The following is a 26911-nucleotide window of genomic DNA, read 5'->3' as shown; positions in this document are numbered from 1 at the left end:
TTTAAGTACGATGCTTCGACTGAAGTCTTCGCGTAGTTTACGAGTTGTCAGAGGCTATCCAATCGAAGAACTGTTGAATATATGCAGCAAACTTCTCTTTAAGTAGAACCTTCCTAGTCCGTAGAATATCCTGCTTCCTATCGAAACATTCTCGCATTGAAACTAATTTTATTCGTTACAATTTAGCATTAAAATGGCAATGCAAGCTTAATCAAAACACTGAACAGACGAAATAACTGATAGGCTGAAAAACGCGTTTTTGTCGAGAATCTTTGATAATCTGAGGTAGAAGAAAGCCATCGTTTGGGCAATTAAACGTTCGAAAAAGATGTGAAGATATAGAATAATAGAGGTTCTACCGTGCCATTTAAATTTTCAGAACCGATAATTACAGTGCAAGTTGTCTTCCATTAGAATTCTGACGATCTAATACTATTTATACTTTCGGAGTCGAGATATCAGACTCTGGTCGTCTTGACGTTGAACATTTACATTTATAATTCTAAACATCAAATGCAAAAAGAAATTCCAGCAGTTGGAGAGCCCGGTTGGCAATACTATTCACGTTTTTCGAGTCAAGATCGACTCCGGCCGTACCAACTGAACACTCGCGCGTAATACTAAACCACGAACGCTAACAAAACTCCAGTCGAAGTTTCCAAGTAGTTCGAGGGTCGTTCGAAGCCAATCCGATCGAAGGATTGGCTCGGATGCAATACATACTTTCGGAGACGAGGTATCCCGCTTCGGTCGTCTCGCGGAGGATTCGCTTCCGGCGATCGCGCGCGCAATGTTAAACCGCGAATGCCAGACCGAGCTCCAGTTGAAGTTTCCGAGTACCCGGGTAAGCTTGTCGAACTTTCGAGAGTCGAGAAGGTATCGCAATCGACGATCGCTCGCGACGCCAAGGAGCGCGTGGGATCCAGCAAAGTTTCCGACACGCGTTCGAAAATGGTCGACCCTCCTTCGATCGCAATCTACCGCGACGTTGGTCTGTTGGGACATCTTCGCGTACGTCCGCGAGTTCCCTCGTCCAGGTATCGCGTCGCGTGTCTCGCGTGGGAGAGACGAGAGAAGACTCGAGCGAACGTCGACGACGTCGGTGTCGAGGAGGGTAACGCACCGGGTGACAGTCGAGACGCGAGACGATCGCGAAACGGGCGAGGATTACGGCGTTGGTGGGTGAAGGTGGTGGTAGTAGAGCGGCGGCTAGAGGTGCACCGGGTGCACGCCAGTCGGCCTGGCTCTCCTTAGCATTAACACGCGATATACCAGAAAAACCAGTTTGCGGGGCTTTTTATTAGGCCTTTACTTTCGCCTGCAAACTGAAAGGAAGAGTGAGCGAGCGAGGCCTGGCTAGAGTAACCGATGAGCGAGCGAGCGAGCAAAGTGACTGACTGAGCTAACTAACGGGGTCACCAGTCGATACGGACACGCACATATAAAGACGGTACCGACACACACGCATACGTACACACACACATACTCTCTGTCTCTCTGTACGAACGCGTGCGCACGTAGGCACACATAGACGCGCGCTAGAAACGCTCCCGGAGATCCGTGGCTGGTGGGTTCTGCGCGCGTATAGGAGCGTATACGCGCGCAGATGCACGCGGAGATATAAACGCACGCACACACCTACACGCGCGCCACACACATCTTGGACGCGGCGACGCTCTCGCTCGCGGTATTAAATAATTACGGTATCTAATAAAGAAAGTTATGCAAGCTGTTGCCGCCGCGAGAGACTAGACTCGTCGCGGTGCCGATCGACGGCGCATGCGCAAGCGCGACGACGGGGTTTGCGCCTCCAGGGTACCCCCTGGGTCGCGTCCTTCGACGGGTTCGTTTCCTTTTTCTCCGTTTGGAACCTCGAAACCCGGGAAAGAACCGTCTCCGTTCCGGAGATACTCGTACGATCGATGCACGCTTATCCGAGACGCGATCGGTCGCCTCTTCCGCTCCGAATGTGCGCGCGTGTACGTGTACGTTTACGTTTGTTCGCGCCCGTTGCGTGTGTGTGCGCGCACGGTTCCCGCGCGGGAATCGAAAGAAAGAAACGAATGGGAAAACGGTCTCCCCTCCCACGCCCCCTCCCCCCCTCTCCTGTAAGCTCGTTCTCCGTGTCGCACCGATCGCGCGTCGCTCGTCCTCGATTTCAATCTTATCACGTTACATAGTATCTAAATGAAATGTGTTCACAGCCACACATTAATATTTATACATAGATTTTTATACATGTATTTATATATTTAAATATATATTTATATATTTATAATATTTTTTGTTTGCAAACGCCACGCCCGGTTTCTTTTTCTTTTTTGTCCGTCTGTGATCCGTTATTACCACTACCCTCGTCTGTTCTCGGTACGCGTTACTCGAAACATGTGTTTTTTATTTATTATTATATCTTTATTTTTTTTTGCGTTTTCTCTGGTTTTCTGTTTCTGGAAAAAAAAGAAATGAAGGTTCAAAGGGGGGCGACCGGAGCGCCCGGCGAGACGCTTCCGTGAATTTTCAGTCGTGATTCTCTCGCGAGTGCGCGCTCCGTCGAAGTCGCCCGTGGTTCTCCATCCCCGTGTTTCCTCCGCGTTCCTCTTCGACCGCGGGATCCCTAGATCCGTCCCTTTCGTTGGGAATGACCAACACGCGCGCGCACAGTCTCTCACCGTGAACTACGCGCGCCCTGAAGAGCGTCCATCGACCATCGGAGTCTCATCGGACGATCCCCTCGTTTATTCGCGCGTGTACGTGTGTGTATATATATCTATATTATATATATATATATGTGTGTATATATAATATATATGCATTCCCTTTCTGTCTCTCGCTCGAATGTTAGGCACACAACACAATTGTTACTTTGTATTCGTTTCGCTTGGAGTCTTGTAGTCTCTCAGTTGATCCCCTACGACCGTAGTTCAAAGCTACCGTCGCGTTTGGTCCTCCCGCGACAACTGAGCGCGTCCACCGCGTGTCCGGGGGAAAAAGAAGAGACGCACCCGTCGTCTTTTCCCCCCGGTTGTCATCAGTCTTCCTTCGACCCTGGTCACTGTCACCGACGACCCCCAACGACGACGAATACGGAGAATACCGTGCTTAAGCTAGCTCCTCTTCGTCCGTCCGCGTCACGCTCCAGCGTCAACTGAGGATCGAGTCGCTCAAGGTCGACGGTTCGTCCTCGAGCACCTCGAGGACGCAGGGACGACGGTGTCGAGCGTGTCGTGGACGCCTGGCGTCGATCGTACCGCGGACGTCGGTGACCGTGGTCGTAGCGGTGGTGATGGCGTTGGCGTCGGGGTCGCATCACGACGAGCACGCCATCCACGAGTTGCAGGTGCACGTGTAGCACGCGGTGGGTATCACGGGAGCGTAGTAGTAGCCGTTCGCGTAAACGTAGGTGGCTGGCGGACCGGGTGGCGCCTGTTGATGGCTGGTCAGCCGTTGCTGCTGCTCCTGGCAGAGTACCTGGTACGCGAGGCTGTCGATCAGCGCCAGGGTCTGTCGTCTCTCGTGGCCCATCAGGCACACGGTCGACTCCTCCACCACGTTGTGGAGCAGTATCAGGTATGGGTACTTGAGGGCCTCCTCTTCCGGTCCCACGAAATGATTCCACAGGTAGTTCTCCAGCTTGGCGCGTTGCTGGCTGATGTCCGGAAAGTCGATGAAGAATCTCGAGCACATATATCGCTCGAGGGTCTTTATGTAGTCGGGCTGAGAGGGTTTGTACATCTTCACGAGCAGGTTGCAGTACTTTAGGAGACCGCCGCCGCGTATCTCCTCCGGATGCCTCGTCGAGATCAGTTTCTTGTGTAAGTGGTAGAGGGCCTCCTGGAAGTCACCGTAGACGGACTCGCCCACCACCGTCGGGTAGAAGTTCTCGCCGATCGGCAGCTTGCTGCACTCGTAGAACAGCAACAGGGAGTCGAGGACTATTTGAAACGAGTCTACCGAGAACTCGAACTGCCGCCTCATCGAGTCGACGAACTTTAGCTCGACGTTCCTGTGACCCCGTGAGTTGCCTAGGGAGATCAGGGACCACCTGTCGCCGTCGTTGTTCACTTTCACCATCTTGCTGACGTACGCCTCCTTCAAGCTGCACGTGGTGATACGCTTGCGACTCACGCCTTCGGGCAGCAGGTCGAACAGCGAGCCCAGCACCGCGGCCTTCACCTTGTCGTAGTTTCGCCCGCTGGACAGCTCCACCGCAAATATCAGGTCCAGGTCGTTGTACGGCTGCGATTCCGTCGCCAGAACGTGAGACGCGGCGCCCCCGTTCAACCGTATGTCGCGTACCCTCATTCCAGCCCCGCCGTTGCTCGGGTCCGACTCCAGTTTGCTGCGCACCACGGTCACCAGGTCCCTAAGTCGAACCTCCAGAGTGGGGAAGTTGCCTCTACCGTGGATGCACACCATCTCGTTCATCACGTCGTTCAACCGACGAACTTGCTCGAAGCTGAGCACCGCCAACCTCTGCTGGGGATCTGGACAGTCCGGGTTGTTGTTCGCGTTGCTGTTGCTGTTCTCGTTCCCGCCATTGGTCTTGGTGCCGTTCACCTGGCACAGGGACTCCATCATAGCGACCCGACGCTGGCGTTCCTCGCCGATCTCCAGGGAGCCACACTGCAACACAAATCGAACACAACGCGTCAGTAACTGCTCGGTTTTTTCGAAATTATCAGCATTTAGAAGCTATTCGTCTTTGCTGTACACGAAATGGAGTTATCGCGCGTCACGAGGTTCTGAAACGTGGAAAAGTCTTTAAAAGTATCAATGAAGCTCGAACTTTTCTAAATTCTCGTCTTGATGTTTTCTTTTTTAATTGGAAACAGAGTTGGACGGAGCTTTGTTCGATTGAGCAATTATCCTGACAGTTTTATATATTCAACGTGAAATACGATTCAATTTTATATTTCAGATTGCAATTTTTATCGAACGAACATCGGGTCGAAACTTCGTTTTTCATCGAAGCAATTGACCTTTTTCGATTGCAAAAGCGAAAAGCGAGATTGATTTACCAAGTTGTATTTCGTTTAACCTTTTCCCTTCCAAGCACAGGAAAAAGCATTATAATATATAACGAACGAAACGAGAAACGACAAGAAGTGCAGAACAAAGGAGGCGTTTCAAGAAATTAACTTACGTAAGTTTTTATATCTCATCAACAGTTCTATAACGTTTCTCATATTTATTATATGTATTCGTTATTTTATAATTTATTATTATAGATTTAAAAATTTGTTCTTTAATAAATACATCACTTCGTAGTCGAAACTTGTTTTCGTAAAGTGATCGAGTCGGACAAATGTTTATTGTATGTAGAACGATCGGAATAACGATCAATATACCGTGCACAGATTAATAAATTGGAAATACTCGTCTTTAGACTCGGTTGTTCAGATCTTTCGCTCTTTTCTCGACATTCTTTTATTCAGACGGGGAATCTCACTTGCTTATGAGTGGAAATTTCTTAAAAAAGTCTCGAGAATTCTTGGGACGGGATTCTCGAGCACAATCGCTATCCGTCACAGCGAAACGCGCCCTTAAACGGCGCGTGTATGTGTGTCGAGTTGTACGAGCGCACATTTCGAAATGCCACGAGGTTACGTCCGGGTAGTATGCACGTTCGCCAGTCCACGGACCTCTTTCGAGTTCTCACCTGTTGTTAAATGGACTCTCCTACGGACGGGCAACATTTTTATTCCCACAAAAGCGTAGCAGAACGAACGAAAAAGTCAACTACGGTGCAAATAAAAAATTTGAATTTGAATCACGGAACGTATAAAAGAAAATAAATCGATCGAATAAACGTCTCGTGGATGAATTGTTACTGTGCTCTTGGTTGAATAAAATTTTGCCAATTTCTGGAATCTCTCGACGCGAACGAATCGTACCAAGTTTCGTGTGTCTTCGAGGAAGCGAGAATCGCGCCAACGTTGGCGAACGTTGAAGCTAGACGTTGCTGAATGCCTCGTTAAGAACGCGCTCGTTGAATTGTCAGCGATTACTGGCCACGTTGGGGGGAAAAAAAGACTTCGATAACAGGGAACAACTGTGCGCTGCAGAGAAACTTCTTTGATTCGATAGAACTGATTACTGAGGCTACCGGAAAATTTTCAAATCATTCTAAAAATATTATATTTAATTAGAGGGGTCAATTACAAGCATTTTTGGTCATTACACATACCCCCGAAATCGTACCCACTTTCTAGAAAAAAATTCGAAAAGGTGTAAAATTTTTCGACGGGGAAAAAAATTTTCAAATCATTCTAAAAAAATTATATTTAATTAGAGGGGTCAATTACAAGCATTTTTGGTCATTAGACATACCCTCGAAATCCTGCGCATTTTCGAGCAAAAAATTCGGAACGGGCGGAACTTTAAACGTTAATAATTTTTTAACAAAGCCTCCATCAACAAATTGATATTCTTGATTTTCGTCTTAGTTTGTCCTCTAGAATCTTTCATTAAATTTTCCGAGGGGTGGCCGAACACCCTGTATATTTCCTATAAAATATTACCGACTGTGAGCTGAAATCAAAGATTCAGGAACGTTCTAAGTAAATTGCCTGACCTAATCATCGTGACTCATAATCATTATATTTCTGTTTACATTACGTTCTCTTAATACAGTGTATTAACTTTCATTCTCGAAATTGGCTTGCATCCAATTTTCATATTTATTATGCTTTCTTTAAATACTCTTGGCTTAAAACACGTTGACGAAAGAGCTTTGAAAGTTACGTGCTACGTGAAATGGGGAGAAAGATTCTTAAAATTCAGTATTCGATTGATTCTTTAGTAATCTACGTTTCTTCTAAAATAAATTTCCACGGTGTTTCATTCTTAGAATAAGAAAAATTCTAATAGACATAGCAGCAAGTATCTCTTAGATTTTTAAAACGTTCACTGCCAGATCAAAACCGTATAATACTCTGCAAAAGTAAAATTTTTAAACCATTATAAGCTACTTAATCTAAAATTTCTTTCAGTACTTATTTTCATGACCTCATTAAAATTCATAAATTCCATTCATATTTATTTTCCTCAACGTCTTAATTTGAGAATTAATTTTTCTAGTATCATAATGGTAAATCCTGTCACCCACGTACGGGTGACATGGCAGTCAAAGTGTTATCAAAATACGTATGTATTTCAAAGAGAAGAATATCGATGGCGGACAGTTCGATAACGTTCCTCGTTAGTCGTTATTCCAGCGACGGATTGCGTTCGAAATTGGATCATTATCGTCGCGAACGTGGGGGAGTACCGAGTCCTCGACGATTCTTTTAACAGAGACGCGAGCTGACGCGGAAAAACGGCGTGGAAAAACAACATGAGTCATAGAAACGTGCACGGGACGCAGGTTAGAGTTCACCGCGAGCGCGATAATGCTCGAATTATCGTCGCTTCGTGATCCGATATCGCGACTCTTTCGATTGCCATCCGAGCCAGCGCAGTATAGTCGTCCATGCAAATAAGACTAACGCGTAATTATTCGTTCGTTCATGCTCGCAAAAAACGAGCATCAATATTTAACGAGTATGACTGACCTAGCACAGTCTATTCGATAGTTCAATTTTTATTTTAGAGAAACTAAAACCGTGGTCACGTTTCATTTGTTACTGCGAATTTGGCCCACGTTGGACGGTGACCGCGACGTGGGAGTGAAATTCTCGAAACAACGAAACCTCGATCGCTCTTTCCCCGCGAGTTCTCACCGTGCACTTGGGAACGACAACACCTGATCGTGGTAACTTCATTAGCTAACAGCCGCGTCGATTACGGCGTATTGCGTCACACATTGCGTCCACGCGTCGCTAAGTTTCGTTCTCTCAGCTGGCGCGATGAAAATCGGAGTAAAAGTCCTCGAAACTGAACGATCGAGAAATTTTGAAAAAAGAGTTACATCATTATCGGCGAGAATCTCGTGTCGCGTAACCTGACGATTAATTGCAATCTTTATTAGTCCCCGTGTAGCGACAGGGATTAGTTTTTGATCCACTTTTGTTTGCATCACCAGCAGAAATTGCGTTCCGTTCCTTTGATTTGGCTTTAGCCGCGTTCCGACGAAGGCCGGGAACAAAGGTCGAAGACAAAACGAAATCTTTTGTTTGAGGTACCGATAAAAGTTAATGCTCTTCGAAATTATTTCCTCGAGTTCTGTATTTAGGAATCTTTTACGTGTGCTTCTATTACCAAAGAATAGTCGAACGCTAATGGGAAGAAAAGAATCGTCAATTTAAATCGAACGACAGTGATACGGGGTCAAGGGAGCTAAATTTACGAGCAAAAAGGATCTTTCTACAAGTGGTCGAATTGCAATTCTCGAACAGATAAAAATTGAACACTGATCGCTCGAAGGGCGTCACAAGATGCAGCACTGTTCTAATTTCACGACGCGGAACCGACGAGATTCACCTGGACGAAATCACGTAACTTTCACTGATCCACGGAGCACTGTGATCGCGACAGATCGAGGGAAACAAGAACGGAGTCGCACCACCTGTGGAGCACGCGTCCAGCGCGCGTGGAAATCAATCCGTGGCATCGACGAGCCCCTCTTTCGTTCTCTGTGCAGGCTTACCATGAAGAAGCACTCGACGGGAGTCGTCGAGTGGCCCAGGCTCGATTCACGGTGCTCCAACGTAGACGCGGGATCCAGAGTCGCGAGAATTCACAAAAGGAAAGACACTCGGAACGAAATCGAAACGATCGCGAAATCGTTCGCGAGGGGATTTGCGTCGAGTATGTACGGTAAGCGTTCTCGAGCTCCGACCGATAGATCCGCGGCTCGCGAGAGGCAGCAGCGAACTGAGACCAGCGGAGTGAAAGGCGTATAAAGCAGCCTGGCGGCGGCGGCGGCGGTGGCGACAGCACCATCAGCGTCGCGAGTGCTCCAGGAGGGCAGCACAAAGCCCACCAATACTATCGACGACGCGATACCCGGACGAATTTAGCGGGTTGTAAATCCGATTACGCGACGTCACCCGTATCAAACCGGTGCGTACGACCAGCAACCAAGAGGGGACCAGGCAAAAAATCGATTTTTTTCTTTATTTTGTGAGAAACGTATGTATTTGGACCGTGGGACCGTTGGCGTCGATGATGTTTAGTCTAAGCTAGAGTAGGTATCGAGTGAGGTGTTTAGGTTTAAGGAATTATTGCTGTCTAGACTGTCAATTTCACGGCCCTTTTTGTGATTTTTTTTTTTTAATGATAGATAGGCTGTTTTGTACTGAGACTTTGTAGATATATTTATTCATCTTATAAGCATGTACAATATTTTTTTCATGGAGAAATATTAAAAATCGTGGGAATTATAACTTCTTATTTAATGGCTCTTCTGGAAAAGGTGTTCCAATGGGCTTCCAGGATTTCAGATAATTTGAAATAGACGGGGTTAAAGTATCTTCATAAGGAAGGTTGTAGTTATAGCAGGAACTAGGGAGAAGTCAAAATCCTGTCAATTCAAAAAAAAAGAGAAGTCAATCGGTTTGCTAGATCTTGAAATATCATGTAAACCAGTTTAAATGCGTTTTTTCAAACACGAAGCTATAACTCTCGCAATTTTTAATATTTTTTGATGAAAAAAATACTGTACACACTTATAAGACAAATAAATATATCTGCAAAATGTCATTACAAAGCAACCTACCTGTCGTTAAAAAAAAATCATAAAAAAAGGCCGAAGAAATGACAGCCTAGACAGCAATACTCCCTTAAGTTGAAATAGTTAGTCGAGAGGAGTCACAGTTTTATGCTTATGGTTTCTTTATGTTAAATAGTTTTACTAAATATTAAATAATACAGTTAATCCTCGACAATCCTTACAATTTTTGTTTTCGAAATTAATGCTATTCAGAAATTAAGTGCCAAAGTTCCGTGACATTGTGACGTTGGGGGATGAAAATGTCGAGTACGGAAATTAGTCAAGAGATGGACGAAGCAAAGGCACGCAATAATTTGGGCAGTTATAAATATAAACCATTCTCGATGGTGTATTTAAAATCATTTTACCCATTTATGAAGATTCGAGCGATGTATTAGTGGCTATACACAGAATGCAAACGAAAGCTTTAATAATTTAGCCTGGAAAATTGCTCCAAAACCATTCATCAGGCAGAAAGAAAATGGCAGTATTTTGAAGTTGAAATATCGATTTTTTTCTTTGATTTACACGAAATTCGAAGTGTTCGTCACTGATATAAGAACCAACGAACAGACGAAATATGTAAAATAATATTCTCGTTCCCACAAATGTTACAACTGCGTTCAACCCTTAAGAGCAACGTTCAAATCTAATCGCGTCGCAACGAGCATCGCGGTGATCGATTCTCGATTTTTGTAATTTTCAGAAATTCGCTACTAGAATATTGTCGAGAGGAATAGAATTGGTCGGCGTGGGTTGGCTGGCTGAACAGTTTGAGATGGTAGCCCAGGGGGGACCTTGGCTTCTTTATCTTCCTACGCCCAAACGCGCACCCTTCACACGCCTCTTTCAATTTGCGAGTTCACTGTATTCGTTCCATCGACCATACGCTCGCGTATAACCTTATCCCGGCTGGCGTGTTCATTCAGAGACGCCCACGCGTTCCTCGGTCTGACGTCATAGCAACTACTGGAGCAGTCGACGTGGTTCGAGACGCGGGGAGAGAGGACGGATCTGGAGCAGCGCCTCTCTCGAGCTTTCCGTTGATCAAACATAGGCGTCATTTTGTTGCAACGCAGTATTTGTCAACTTTTACACTACTCCATCTTCCGTCTTTTTTTTTTATAAATTGCAACAGCAACGTCTAATGCAATATTACATTCCCATACTTTGCATTTTTGTTATTAGATCAATTTTTAAATGTCTAGTTATTTCTGAGCTCCTCAGTCACGTTTATGTTGGGTCAGGGGTTCTAAGATAACTATCCAGACTCAATCCTACTTTTCCTCGTGAATTAAAACCGATAAAATTAAATTTTGCACCACTCAAACTTCCACCTTCTTTTCTTCCTACTCTTCAGCTAATGCCATTGCAAAGATCCAAGTATTTGGCAACTTTTGCACGACTCAATCTTCCATCTTTTTTTTCCATAAATCTATTTACTTGCAACACGAACGTCTAATGCAATATTGCACCCTCATACTTCACGTTTTTGTCATAAGATCGATTGCCAAGTGACAGTCTAGTCATTTCTGAGCTTCTCAGTCACATCAATTCAACAATATACGTTTACGTTGGGCCAGAGTTTTCAAGATAACTATCCAGACTCAGTCCTACTTTTCCCCGTGAATTAAAACCGATAAAATTAATTTCTCGTAATACGATTGCAAGGATCCAAGTAAGCTTCGAGTTCATTCTTCGTAAATATTGCCCAACAAGTGAAACTTCGTGCAGATGGAAAGAAAATACAGGAGGAAGTGAAAAGGTTGGCAGAAAATTTCAGAAAGACCAGCTGATCGTCGTCGCCTCGGAACAGAGTCGCCTTCGTCGCTGGCAAATAGAATTAAGCGTCTCCCTAGGAGTTCAGCCACATCCGTTTCATCCACTGTACATCCACGTAGATGATTCTCGTCTCGGGGGTGGCGTGTTTCCACCGACGCGGCGCGTGGGCGTCGGTGGAACAGAGGCTGGACCAACGAGAAGGGTCGACAAGTATTATCGATCTCGCCTACCCCGATACTCAGTCGTCAACCCACGTCAACGCGGGGCTACGATTTTATTTTTACGCTCCTCGCGGACGTGTAATTTCACCCAGTGACGAAAATATGTCCCGATACGGGGTGAGAGGTGGGGGGATGCTTCACGTCGCGACAACGCGTGAACGCGGACAAACGATGGATGACGTTTACTCGCGCGATGGCATTCCTGGTACTGAAACGCGTGTTTCGAACTATTTTGGGCATATTTTTTGGGAACAACTTTTGATAGATTGCTTCGCGATCGAGCTCGTGTTTCCCAAATATGGAAAAAGAAATTTCATACGACGCGATAAAACTCTCGAACCTTGTCTACCTGAATGGCTCTCAAGATCAAAAATGAAGTTAAATTCCTTTGTTGTTAGCACTAGAACTACCAAAATGGTCAAAATGGTCCATTCGTAATTCCTAATAAAAATTGTAAAAAATTTACTGTAGTTTTTTATAAGAGAATAAATAGATATTTAATTTGGTTTAATTTCTTTGGTACAAGTAAATATACTCCAAGTGTCGGTAGTTCTGGTGTTAATATAATAACGTTTAAGACATGTTATTTAAATGTGAATAACGCTACGCAGAAGTCTGACGAATGTTTGAAAGTGTAGCCTCGACAAACACTCGTAATTAAGGTACCAAGAAAAAAATGATAAATTATGAAAATCAACTTGACATTCAACGTATTAATAATACATGCAACGTTTGCGATGGCGGTTTCTTACGAGTTAGTATAAACAATTTTTTTTGCAGCTATTAATCTTCTGCAATCCTGCAAAGCTCTCTGAAGCCATCTATCATCCAACATAAAAAATAAATTGTAATTTAAAAGCAATGATATGGCCTGCCAATACTTTGTTTACATTTCACGTTTCTTTACGGAAACGATCGATACAGTTGGAAGTTTACTAAAATTATAATTTACATTCCACTTAACATCTCGACTATTCTTCCTTGTCGTTACCAATAATTTCTATTAAATAGTCGGTGTAATAATTGTCTATCGAGGGGCCCCTTTAAAACTGATTCGGATTCTATCTTCACGGCTGGATCGATACGCAGGAACTGTAGTACGAGATTTATCGCATTAACGAGACTCATCGACGTATCGTAAGCACCGACGAAGTCTCGTAAGCCGACGATTTCGCTCGGGGGACGAGAAATATCGGCGAAACGAACGTAGTTGGTCGGCCTGGACGATGGAAAAAGCGTTGAACGCGCGTCGAATGCAGATGTTCGCTGCAACGTGTCTCGAAACGGAGTCGTCGAGATTCCCAAGGAAATCTCGCGTCGTCGATATTCATGAGGAAGCTGGCCTTCCGTGAACGTAACGGAAACTGGGTACGATCGAACGTCCAGGAAACGGAACCGAAGCTTTTCGACAGGTGCGCGACGATCGGGTAATCGCTTCTTGTTTACGTCGACGTGCGTCACGCTGCATTAACAATTAACTCGAACTCTGGCGACACGTTCGTTCCGAGACTGTTAACTCTTCCAGGTTACGTAACATGGCGAACGCGAAATGCAACGTCGCGTAATTGCTGCATTCTTTAACCTCGCGATAGCGTGTCGATGGAACCGCCATTTTTCAAATTTCCCGCGTTGACATCGAAGGGAAGACAAAAAGGCTGCGATAAAATTCGAATTCGAATTCGAGAATCTCGACTCTAGAGATGTCGACAACCCCTGATTTAGAACGTATTTTGGCGACTGTTCTGGTCGATGGAAACGTGTTTTTTAACCCACTTTTGGACCTTTTGGACATTTTTTACATTTTTGTCTCGTCTCTACTGGCACAGTTTGGCTGGAACATCGCGAGACACCCTATGTAATATACCTTGTAAGTAACTTGCACGCTGTACGGGTATTTTTAGCTATTCTACCAAGGAGGTATCCAGGCTATCTTCTTCTCTATTAGTCAACGTGGGAGAAATACTATCGGGGGATGGATAATCGTCTGTCAATCGATTATGGTAGAAAATACTGTTCCAGGAATTGTGTAAGCGTCGAAGGTTAGGGGGTTGCAAAGCGACTGGCTGAAAATCGAGCATTTATTACCTAAAAGTACTGAATAGTAAACTAAAAACAAATTTTTAAGAAAAATCGACGGGGTAAAATTTTCGGCGAAAAAAAAATTTCAAATCGATCTGGAAAAATTATTTTCGATTGCAGGGGTCAATTACAATCATTTTTGGTCATTAGACATACCCCCGAAATCCTACCCACTTTCGAGAAAAAAATTCGAGATGTGAAATTTTCCGATAAAATTAAAAAATTTTAAATCGATCTGGAAAAATTATTTTCGGTTGCAGGGGTCAATTACAATTATTTTTGATAAATAGACCTACCCCCAAAATCCTACCCAGTTTCGAGAAAAAAATTCGAGATGTGAAATTTTTCGACAAAATTAAAAAATTTCAAATCGTTCTGAAAAAATTATTTCCAGTTGTGGGGGTCAATTATAATCATTTTTGGTCATTAGACATACCCCCAAAATCCTACTCACTTTCGAGAAAAAAATTCAATACGTGTCGAACTTTAAACGTGAATAACTTTTTAACGAAGCCTCCATCAACAAATTAGTATTCTTGATTTTCGTCTTATTTTGTCCTCCAGAATCTCTCATTAAATTTTCCAAGGGGTGGCCGAACACCCTGTATACTTGAAGAAATGTCTTACGTGACAATAAAATATCCTACGATCCTACAAGATTTCTCCAACTATCGTTTCAATTTCTTTGGAACAAATACATACACCATAATTCTCTGTAGTTTTAGAAATGTTTAAAAGCGTAGCCCCGACAAACTCTTGTAATTAAATTGTACAGAACAAAGGTACCAAGAAAAAAATGACAAATTATGAAAATCAGCTCGACAGTCGCAGACGGTCTCAAAACTCGACAGAGTTAAAATACTCCCCTTTTTTACGTAACAACTTTCGGAGCACCCTGCGTGGAACGCGAGGCATAAACGGGGTTAATTCTCGAGTGAAATCTCGGTACGGATCGACGGTAAGCATGCGGAAAACCCGAGAAGTCTCGTCGCGCATCCGGAAACGTTCGCGGCTGGTCGACGAGTGCAGCCGGTTGCACGGGTCAACGAATGATTGCAACCGCGATGCAAGGGGGGGAACGCACCCGGGGAGATACAGGTTCACAGTGTACGTGAAATCGTAATGTTTCGCTTTTCTACGGCCACGCGTTAGCGTTTCACCTGCTTCTCGATCCTCGTTTGATTCAATCTTCTTCGGCGGCTGAAATGAAAGTTACGCGTACGCCGCTCTGGAAAAATAGAAACTCCGTGCTCGTGCACCCGATCCACCGAATAATAGAACGATTACAGTGTCGCGCGACGTATCATTATTTATTACGCACCGATTCAAGATCGTTGCAACTTTCTTGCAGAGGACGAACGCACAGGCGTATCATTAACGATCGTAAAGTCGTGTCTAACGATCGAACGAAGGTCTTCTACCGTGCATTCGTCGCAATTAGAATCTTACGACTACCTGTCCGGAGATCGTTTATTTAATTTACGCGAATGCATGCATCGCGAGCACACAGAAACGTTTCTAGATCGTTCGACGCGTCTTTGGACCCCGGAAGTCGTAAACAGCACGCGTACACGAGCCTGGTCGACGCTAAATAGCGCTTCTAAGTACTCCGCGAGCGATTCGACCACTCGATTAGGCCTCTAAGTGTCTATCGACTTCCGGAAAGCTTTAGAGTTAACATTTCATCTAGTTCATTCGAGGCGTTTCGCGATCGACGTTCGCGAATATTGGACAATTTAATCCGCGTAATCGTCCTCGAAACGACGGCCAGAATAAACTCGTTACCTCTTTAGTCCTCTTTCTGAATCGCCTTACGTCATTTGTACGAGCGGAGTCAAGTGCGCGAGCACTGAAATTGCGTTTCCCGGAATAATGGCAGGCGACACAAAGAAACGCGAAAGATTAATTCCGCGTAATACCCGTTTCACGGGTGACAAGCCTGAAGCGTCGGATAACTAACATCCAAGCTCGTGGAAAATTAATGCAACGCACGCGACGCGGCCAGAGTTGGGGGGGAATTTTATCCAGAAATCGAGAGTATTTTATTCGTCGATAACGAATATTTATCCAAATGTCTACGCGGAAAGAAAGGCGCGAGTAAAAGTAAACTCGCGTAAAACTCGAACTTGAAGCAACGCTGTCCATTAATTACTGCTTGTCGGATGCTACGTGCGTTTGATAATATTCAATTAGGCCTCGTTTGTTCGCAGCTCGTGAATATGTTAACGAGGGGAACGAGTTTTACTTTTCGTTACCTTAAATCCCAGTTTTAATATCGTTCTTAGCAATTAAGTTGTTAGTAGAATGCATCTTCTTGGTTTAGATTTTACGCATTGTATTTAAATAGACTAAAAATATGCGATACCTTATTATTTTACGAGTAAGCTTCGCGTAGATAGGCTCGAGGGCACGACATCGCGATGTGGAACAGATGGATCGAACCACCAAACACTTTTCCAAGTTCTGACGTCGATAAGTTCCCCCTCGAATGATTTTTTAATAATGTATCCCCTGCCTCGGTACTTTTAATCATGTACAAGAAGTCCAGCGAAACTTTTTCAGATTAATAATGGAGCTTCCTATTACTTAACGGTTCTAGTTTCGCCTTAGACGACGCTCTTATAGATACTTACAGGTCTGTGTGGTTGGTGAATACCAACAGACCATACAGACTGTTCCATTTTCAATTCTCGATCATTTCGTTTCTATAAAATCTGTCTAGATTTGTTTTTACAATATCTCAATACGTTTAGAGTATTCGAGAGTCAGCGACTTAAAATTTGGATGAAATTTCGTTTAAAAAGTTTCTTATATCCACTGTATCCCCTAAACTCAAAGTGCAGAAATTATAGGCAAATATTTGGGATTGAGATAACACCGTAGCGCGTACAGCGTTCTTCCTATGGCTGAGAGCACGCTTTCACGAGTACTTATGAACGACAGTGCATACATCCTTGTGGTCCCATGTATCGCCAAGTGCACTCGACGAACTGCACTCTGGTCGACTGAGTTTGTCGCAACGTGGACGCAATTCGTGTAACGACTCTGTTTCGTTCGACAGAGGAACGACGAGGGTGACTCCAGGAGGACTACAGAGTACGGAGGGTGGAGTGTCGATTATTCAGACACGCGATCGTCCTAATACCCTCGCCATCTTTGTCGGGAAAATTCAAAGAAACGATGCTCTAACCACGCGAGCCCCACAAACTGTTATTAAAGTATCATTGCATGACCACGAAAGTAAAAATTCATCATCTACCTTTGTGCTTTGATCGACGTTGCGTAACTAATACACACACTGCGGATGTTTATGCATTCATGGGAGATTTTAATTCTCAAAAAAATACAGAATGCACTTAATATGTAAAAATACTAGAAATAAAGTAAAATTTATTATACTGGGTGTTCGGTCACCCCTGGAAAAAATTGTAATGGGGGATTCTAGAGGCCAAAATAAGACGAAAATCAAGAATATCAATTTGTTCATCGAGGCTTCGTTAAAAAGTTATTAACGTTTAAAGTTCCACTCGTACTGAATTTTTTTCTCGAAAATGCGCAAGATTTCGGGGGTATGTCTATTTAGAAAACATGATTGTAATTGACCCCTGAAACTGGAAATAATTTTTCCAAAACGATTTGAAATTTTTTAATTTTGTCGAAAAATTTCACATCTCGAATTTTTTTCTCGAAAGTGGGTAGGATTTCGGGGGTATGTCTAATGACCAAAAATGATTGTAATTGACCTCTGCAATCGAAAATAATTTTTCCAGAATGATTTGAAATTTTTTTTTTCCGTCGAAAAATTTCACATCTCGAATTTTTTTCTCGAAAGTGAGTAGAATTTCGGGAGTATGTCTAATGACCAAAAATTATTGTAATTGACCCCCGAAACTGGAAATAATTTTTCCAAAACGATTTGAAATTTTTTAATTTTGTCGAAAAATTTCACATCTCGAATTTTTTTCTCGAAAGTGGGTAGGATTTCGGAGGTATGTCTAATGACCAAAAATGATTGTAATTGACCCCTGAAACTGGAAATAATTTTTCCAGAACGATTTGAAATTTTTTTTTTCCGTCGAAAAATTTCACATCTCGAAATTTTTTCTCGAAAGTGGGTAGGATTTCGGGGGTATGTCTAATGACTAAAAATTATTGTAATTTATCCTTGCAACTGAAAATAATTTTTCCAGAAAGGTTTGAAATTTTTGAATTTAATTGTTAATAACTTTTTAACGAAGTCTCCATTAACAAATTGGTATTCTTGATTTTCGTCTTATTTTGGCCTCTAGAATCTTTCTATTAAAACTTTTCTCAGAAGTGGCCGAACACCCTGTATTTAGGGGTTGAAATAATCCTGTACAAAGCTCCTATTCCATTAATCTGCAGTTTACTAGTAAATATGCAATTTTATTGTACAACGTTACCATTTCATTAATCTACAGGCTACTAATAAATCTCTATCTACTAAAATGCAATGTTATTATACAAAACTCCCATTTGATTAATCTGCAGTCTACTAATAAATATGCAATTTTATTATGCAAAGCTCCCATTTCATTTATTTGCAGTCTACTAATAAACACGTAATATTATTGTACAACGGTACCATTTCATTAATCTGCAGGCTACTAATAAATCTCTATCTACTAAAATATAATTTTATTATACAAAACTCCCATTTGATTAATTTGCAGTCTACCAATAACTATGCAATTTTATTATGCAATTAGGAAGTATTGTAGTATAGACACGAAGACAGTTTAGTTTGAAGAGTGAACTGGATACGGTAGTGTACCGATGAGTCTGGCCAACAACTTGTCCCTTCCCCTGTCTAGATAACCGGGTGTTCGGCTCTATTCACCTTCTCGGGTACCGTTCGCGACGTCAGACCGCTAATAGTCAGCGTGTGACTCAGATTTTGGCACGCACTCGCGAAAATTATAGCGAGCATTCCAACGAGCTTCCGCGGTGAATTATAGCGAAGGACCGTTGGCACTTGTAAATTTCGAGTAGGTGTGTCGACTCTGCACGCGAACTTCGTCTACTTATCCCGTAACGATGGGGTCGAGACACTTTGAATCATTTCCAATACGTGACGCAAGCTTCGAACCGCTTCGAATAATATTAGACAGTAACCGATTTTACTGTACAATGAAGAATTTTAGCCTCAAGGCTCGCACGAGCCGGATATTTTCGACGTTTCGAGACTTTCTAGTTGTTTTCGACATACTCGGGGATTTTAATTGCTTCGAAATGGGATTTATAATTTTCGTGGAAGACCGAAGACTCAAGAATTTGAACGTTTTTTGGACGCTTGAAACATTCGAGACTTTTGAAAACAGTTTAACACGACGTATGAGTATTATCGAGGCCTTGGTTTTCATTAAAAATTCATTGCTAGTTTCATAGAAACGCGGATTATTAGTGTGTCGCGATATACTGATACATTCTTCCGGTCATGTGGGTGGTCAGAACGAACGGTTGCCGGGATAAACATTAACGAGCATAATTTGTAAAACGGAGCATCGCAGGCGGGTAATGAATATGGTAATTTTTGTTTCTTCGCTAATTAAAGGAGTACTTGTTCTACGCGTGGTGGAATCTAGCCGGGCGTGACGAGCGATCGTTAATTACAAATTATCGAGACTCGATCGTAATTAAAATAAAGCATCGATGTGGCCGCCGGGGGAGGCTACAAAGTTTCAAAGCCAAGTGGCGTCGTTTCAAACTTCCGAACGATAGCACTTAATAACTGTAACAGTGATTGAAACTTTTTCGATGGATGCCGCAACGGTTGCCCACAAAATACGCGACCCTCCGCTTGCGGCCATTCTTACATCGAAAATGCATAGGACAAAAATTGTTGCAAATAAAACATGGAAACTTTTTCTACATATGAAAATTTTCGATAAAATCGATAGTACCCGAGATATCGAGGAACGATTAAAAGTAAATGATATAACGATTAACACTAAACCTACATTTATTTATATTTATACTTTTTTGTAAAAGACTGGACAAAATTTGGTATCAAATTCTAGTTAACTTCCGATGTAAATAAGAAATATATGTATAGCAAACATGAAATGAGAAAATCTTCAGTTTTCATTGTCTTAGAATAGTCTAACAATGCTCATTAAAAATACATAAATTTTAAATGCGTGCAGTTCCGAAACTACTGGTGTTTTATGAATAATTGAACCACTGTTGGAAGCGGCAAGGCCTCCCCTTTAAAGTGGTTTTTGGTTTTTGTCGATCCGACTTTCCGTTTTCGAGATATCGTAATTTATGTAAATAGGTAATTTTAAAGAAATTCTCTTATGGCGCTTCCCGTGTTAAAACGGGCTACGAACGCGTATTGAAATTACTAAAACTTTAATTACTTGTAGTTCCGATACTATTAGCGTTTTATTAATAATTAAGGCATTGTTAGAAGCGGCAAAGCCTCCCCTTTAAAGTGGTTTTTGGTTTTTGTCGATCCGACTTTCCGTTTTCGAGATATCGCAATTTATGTAAATAGGTAATTTTAAAAAAATTCTCTTATGGCGCTCCCCGTGTTAAAACGGACTACCAACGCGCATTGAAATTACTAAAACTTTAATTACTTGCAGTTTCGAAATTATTAGTACTTTCTCCATTATTGAGCCATTGTTAGCGGCGACAAAGCTTCCTCTTTGAAATGGTTTTTGGTTTTTGTCGATCGGACTTCCCGTTTTCGAGATATCGTAATTTATGTAAAAGGTAATTTTTTTAATTCGACTATCGCTGTCTCCGTCTAGCGCGTCGGACCTCTCTCTCGCTCGTGCGTCGTGCTGACCTACCCCACGAACGTGACTGGCGTGACCCAGTTCCGTAGTATTTCCAAGAATTTACTACGCACTGTGTACTATCTACGCGCGCGGGGGATGAATGAACTCGCGCGAGCGCATCAAAAACGTAAACAAACTTCGGACCCTTATATCTCCGTAACTAGCCATCGCATCGACTTGAAATTAAAACTGTCATATCTCAGGAACTAATAAAGCTATCCACTCGTACAAACGCTCATTTTAAAGGGCTTTTCATCCTCTACCTAATGACCATATCATCTACTATAATTTTTGCTATCTTCTATGTTTATTTTGCAATTTACTTTGACACTACATATTAAAAGAAGTTTCTGCAACTCCTATTGATTATACGACTAGTGTGCGATAAAATTGGATTATAAATTTGTTATTTAATTGAAAATCAATCTAAATTTGTATAGGGGATGTTTGCATAATTACTATGCCATTTTTTCGTAAATAATTGTTTCCTCCGGAATTAACTGCGGTATCGACTTGAAACAAAACTCGTATTGAATATTTTTGTACAGATTCTTAAAATTCATGCTTTAAGAACAAATATGCGACACAAAAGAGAAAGATATCTTTCAAAACACAACTTTCTATAGATTTAATGCTAAAGCCCACTTTAAATTATACTAAAGGCAACTGCTAATTATTTTAGAACTAAAAGTTGTTCAAAATGGTTCTCTCGATAAGATATGCATTCTCCCCTAACCTAAATAATAACTATTTAGTGCTCCCACTGAATAAAATTAACTAATCTCGCTAGACGAACTATATTAATTTGTTACGTATATCCAGCGAGTATCCAATAGAAAATAATCGACGTTAATATCAATGTAAACAGATCAGTGAAACGCGACTCGTATCCGTCGAGAGAGGTTAATTAATTCCGAACCGATTATAAGGATCTCGGGTTCTCGATTTACCAGCACATTATTCATAAAGAACATTTCATCCGAGACGGTTCTCGCGGTGCGCCAGTTACAAGATCGGGAAATATATCATGCAAAGCACACTCTACGATTCTCGATATTCAATTAAAATGCTGCGGAATGAAATCTCGACGCGAACTGGTCGACTGCACAGCGTGGCGAAGATAATCAGGAACACCGACTGAGAAGCCAAGCACCGGTAAACGGTTTATTACCGTCATAATTCCGCTTTAACAGCACGCTGTCCGTTTCCGTCGGACCCCATTTCGCGTTATTCTCGAGAGAGAACACCCATTTCTCCAGTTGATCACAAAGCATCCATACACAAATCTCTCAGTAGTTAGCTAGCTTTGATGCTCACAGAAACTACCCGAATCTCGAAAACTCTCAGTGAACCACTTGTGATACTCATATTGGATCCATTCACAAATAAATCTCCCTATCCCCTTCCAACTTCTCTTTGAAATTTACAAAACTTAGTCTGAAACACATGTTCTCCTTTTGCCATTTCGTCGTTATTTAATTTTTATTTATTTAAAGATCTTCTTGAGGATTGGAATAAACGATAATCTGTGACGACTAGGAGAGCTGGCGAGCAAAAATTAATTTTAGTTAATTTTAAAAAGATTTCTTCATATTTTTGTTAATTCTAGAATACAACACGAGGAAACGTTGATAAGTAAAAGGCTCCTACGTCGCGTTTGCAACGAGAAAAGTTGAGATTAATTCCCCGATTCGAGATTTTCGAAAGAATTTTCGTCCAATCCGAGTAAGAATTTGCCACGACGTGGAATCTCTGAACAGTTACTTTCACGCCATCAAGGGATTCCAGCGACGCCAAGTGCCGGGTTGCAATTCTTTTGGATGTCTTTTAGTGAAAACCGAAGCCCCGTATTAGGCGGTCGAAACATTTTTCGTTAATTGAAGTATACCACGTTCACTTCTGCACATTCTTATTAGGTAATAATACGTTCTTTATTCGAAGAACTATTTGTTCCTCCGGTCTCGATCACTCTGTGCACGTATGTTCTGGTTTCTTTGGTCGACCGGTCGCTTTTGTGTAAGAAAGTTGTCGCGAGTACAACACAGATCTATCGAAAAACGCGAGAGCGCGAGTTCTCTGTGCCAAAATCAGCTGGGTGACGGGCTACAATCGCCAGAATATTTCAAGCGTTCGGATACGATAAATCAGGTGAAATCAGGTGAAGTTTAAAACATCAAAAGGGTAAAATTAACACTTTTAAATGTAATATATGCAACGAAAATAAATATCTAAGACGATCAAAAAGAAGGTATACAGATCTGGACAAGTCCAAAATACTGAAAGGGTAAAATATTTTTAAATATAATACATGCAACAAAAATAAGTATTTAAGACGATATAAGAGAAGGTATATGTACAGATCTCATCAAATCGACTATAAATGCACATGGTAACGACCGTAGAAATTTGTGTGAAATGGGGTGGGCTTGAAAGGGGAATATTTAACGAAAAACGATGCTTTCGTTGAACTCGTTCGTTTGGTAGCGAGTTGCTCATCGTCGAGGACCCTCGTTGCCCATTGAAAACGCATTGCGTAATATTTCGATGGTCGTTGGTCTGCCGTCGACCGAGCAGCAAATCAACCTTTCGCTGTACAAGCGTGTCGCGTGTTGCTACTTTCGAGCGTCGTGCAATTTGTCGCGTCTACGCAAATTATTCGCGCGGCGAAACGACAGCGACAGGAATTTATTTATTTGGTCATAGTCCTTTAGAAACTACCGTCGGTTGCGGCAATTATATGCAACTGTCCGTCTCTGGTAAGCATTTCAGATAAACAGACCATCGGATCCCCTTCGTTGCGAAAATTAAATGTTTAGATTCGATCGTCTCTCGTTAATTTATGAGTACAAGATAAACAAGTCAATGGAACATCGTATTACTTCAATTATACAATTTATAATTTCAAGTAACGAACCTTTCATTATGCATGGATAAACTAGAAAATTTCTTCGCAACTTTTCTTTTACCATACTGTAAACGAAACGTGTGATTTTAATTATGTGTTTACGTTTAGTATTTCGTGATGTTCTATCGTACGATAGTGATTGTATATCCCTTTGCACTCCGTATAATATTTCAATTTTGTTACCAGCAGCTCCCAAAGCTTTCAAGCGTTACGTTAACTAAAAATTAGGGCAATTTAAAGAAATTCAATTAGATATCTATCGATGTATTTTGTAATTTTCAAGTGTATAACATTTCTTTGATTTGGACTTGAAAATAGGGGTGCAAAGGGATACAAATAAAAATTGTTGTACCAATTTTCGAGTGCATTTTTCCCCAAAACGAAGTCCCCCCCCAATGGGATTCTTAATTTTCGTTTGCTCGATCAATTTCGAAGAAGTCGATTTCACCGATAAATGGTAAAATCAAGGGTTAACGTTGTTTGGATCGTGTCGTTGGATTTCCTCTGGGTCGAGTCGAACTGCGAGTTTGTTTCCGGGTGCATAGGCGCGGGGGATCGATGCCGTCGATGGACGAGTCACGATTCACCGTCGACATTAAACCGTTTTCTCGCCCCCTCCGGTTGCGCAATGATCGAACAAGATGAGCGCGGTGCCGACCATCGCAGAAATCCGCACGAGCCGGCAATTTTCCACGGAGCAACGACGGAATAATATTCCCCTCCGCGGGTAGAATGTAGGCCAACAAATGGCGCTTTATGCAACGGCTCCGTTGGCCGCCTATATCCGTGCCGAACGGACGGTTTAAATTCTTTAGCGCGTCGATGCGCGATCAATTATTTATCAATTTTCTGCCTCCGAGCTTATCTATAGGCCCGAGCGGCCACGATACGTGCCTGGTCTTTTGCCGTCTTTCGCCCGGTGTCGATTCAGGATTTCAACGTTTCTTCCATCGGAATATCCCTTCCTCCAGGCACCCAACTATCGTCTGGATCACTTTCATCAAATTTTATCACATTCGTGGCAATTTATTCGCAACAGGGAACACTTTTTTATTTTGTACACACAAATTATATCTTCGATTTTCTTCAATAAAATAGCGACTGAGAGTGTACTATATTACGTAGATTCTGGACTGTTTACTCTGTTCGTTTAGTTAAGGAATATTAAAAATTTTAATGAAAGGTTTTTTGCTATTTTTCACACAATGTTTCCTTCCAGGTTCCCAACTATCGTCTGGATCACTTTCATCAAATTTTATCACATTCTTGGCAATTTATTCGCATCAGGGAACACTTTTTTATTTTGTACACACAAATTATATCTTCGATTTTCTTCAATAAAATAGCGACTGAGAGTGTACTATATTACGTAGATCCTAAACTGTTTATTTTGTTTGTTTGGTTGAGGAATACTACAATTTTTAATGAAAGGTCTTTTGCAGTTTTTCACCTGGTATTTCCTTCCAGGCTCGCAACTATCGTTTGGATCACTTTCATCAAATTTTATCACATTCTTGGTAATTTATTCCCGAGAAACAGGGAACACTTTCTCCACAAAATTTTATTTTGTACACACAAATTATATCTGCGATTTTCTTCAATAAAATAGCGACTGAGAGTGTACTATATTACGTAGATCCTAAACTGTTTATTTTGTTTGTTTGGTTGAGGAATACTACAATTTTTAATGAAAGGTTCACAAAAAATTTTTCAAACGAATTTAAAACTTTGATCCGTACATTTACAAGCTATTTCTGCAGTGAAAAAAAGCTAAGATGATCTGATAGCTTGATGGTCTGATCCTTTAAGGAGGCATTCTACTGCAGTGCTTTCTTGAGAATCTATATTCATTTTCCGTAAAATGGCCGAATCGGTTTATCCAAGAATCGGAAAGGTACTGCGTTCGGAACGAAACGATCGATCCAAAGCAACCATATCGTTATTAAAACTGTTTGTCCTGCACTTCTGTACGCGCACTTGAATTTTCGCGCGTCGACTACCGCTCGCTATCGAACCTCGCTTAGCACTGCCCCGCGCGCCGCGACGCTCACCGTAAATATACTCACGCGATATCCAGAAGGATCGATTCTCGATCCTTCGCGACCGTTCGTCAAAGAACTTTCGCGGTCTATGGACTGTGTTTTTCCCCCTATGATACTGCTAAACCACTTGCATTCGGATCGCAATTGAGGGTCGGAAGAACTGGCGATCAATGGATCGAGAGTGTTTCTTTGATATTTCAAACATCATAATATTTGAGTATCATTTTTAAATACAATTTATATCAAATGTTAACAACGTTTGCACCGTGGACTTTCCAGAGTAGTTAAATAGAACATCGTGCAGCAAAAAATCTATAAAATTCTCTCGTAAAATTGCACCAGGATTTTTAATTGGATTCCTTCGAACGTAGAGTCAATTAAAACGCATTTACGATTATTCCAACGATCATCGACGGTCCACAGAAGCTACATAAACGCCACACTTGGCTTTTTAAACGTCGAAACGTATTCGCAGCTCGCTCGAAGACGGCTAACGTAACTTAATACGCAATACCTTGGAATCTTACGGACCAAGAATTCTCAGGACTGTATAACCCGGAAACTAGAGGCTCTGCAAGTAGATTATCGCTCGCTGGTGTGGGTATGCAAGAGATTCATAGTACGTACACGCATATGCCGGAGTTGTGTAAATGTGCACAGCCGAGTTTAGGCTAACAGGCACCTCCTCTTTCGTATCGCGTGACTTCGCATTCGCGATCGGCTTCTGTTTCTAACGAAACAATTTTTGCTCGAGAAAAAGGCAGCCTGCAAATTGTGCCTGCAAACATCGAGTTTTTGATACATACTCAATAATAAAGAATTCGTGGATCGAAACGTTGGAATAAACACTCGTACAAGACTGGAAAATTCGTCTTTCTATCATGTTCACAAGCTCTGCTATACTGACAGTAAAATGTTACAATATTTTACGATAATTTTGTTGACGTTTTTATTTTAACATGTAACTTGCGATAAAAATTAGAATTTTTCACCTCAAAAATTGTAAAATATACTGCTATTTAAATCTACGTTTCTTCTCGAATTTTACTCTCATTCAATATTTTACGATAATTTTGTTGACGTCTTTATTTCTTTTTAGCATGTGACTTGCAATAAAAATTAGAATTTTTCACCCCAAAAATTGTGAAATATACTATTTAAATTGTTATATCTACGTTTCTCCTCCAATTTCACTCTTATTCAATATTTTACGATAATTTTGTTGATGTCTTTATTTTAACATGCGACTTGCGATAAAAATGAGAATTTTTCACCCCAAAAATTGTGAAATATACTGCTATTTAAATCATTATATCTTTGTTTCTTTTCGAATTTCGCTCTTATTCGAAACACGTAGATATCTTTTTCGACCCGGGGATCCACCAGTGACCCACATAAAAAATTGAAATTCTCCTAAAGAA

General features: G+C 41.9%; 1 protein-coding gene across 3 annotated transcripts in view; it reads right to left on the bottom strand.

The window, feature by feature from the left end:
* Nucleotides 1–1853: 1853 nt before the first annotated feature.
* Nucleotides 1854–26911, bottom strand: part of LOC143345738 (terminal nucleotidyltransferase 5C) — a 148042-nt gene continuing 122984 nt past the window's right edge. For 2 of the 3 annotated variants that reach the window (XM_076773112.1, XM_076773114.1), the window contains exon 2: nucleotides 1854–4623. In XM_076773112.1, the coding sequence (XP_076629227.1) occupies nucleotides 3307–4623 (1317 nt within the window). In that variant the 3' untranslated portion in view covers nucleotides 1854–3306. Of the gene's footprint in view, nucleotides 4624–8587; nucleotides 8800–26911 lie in introns of those variants that run through there. The other variant, XM_076773113.1, reaches the window with a different exon arrangement.

Source organism: Colletes latitarsis, chromosome 9, assembly GCF_051014445.1.
Source record: "Colletes latitarsis isolate SP2378_abdomen chromosome 9, iyColLati1, whole genome shotgun sequence".
NCBI lineage: Eukaryota > Metazoa > Arthropoda > Insecta > Hymenoptera > Colletidae > Colletes > Colletes latitarsis.
The sequence above is the reverse complement of the archived record's forward strand: the minus strand, read 5'-3'. Positions and strand labels throughout refer to the sequence as shown.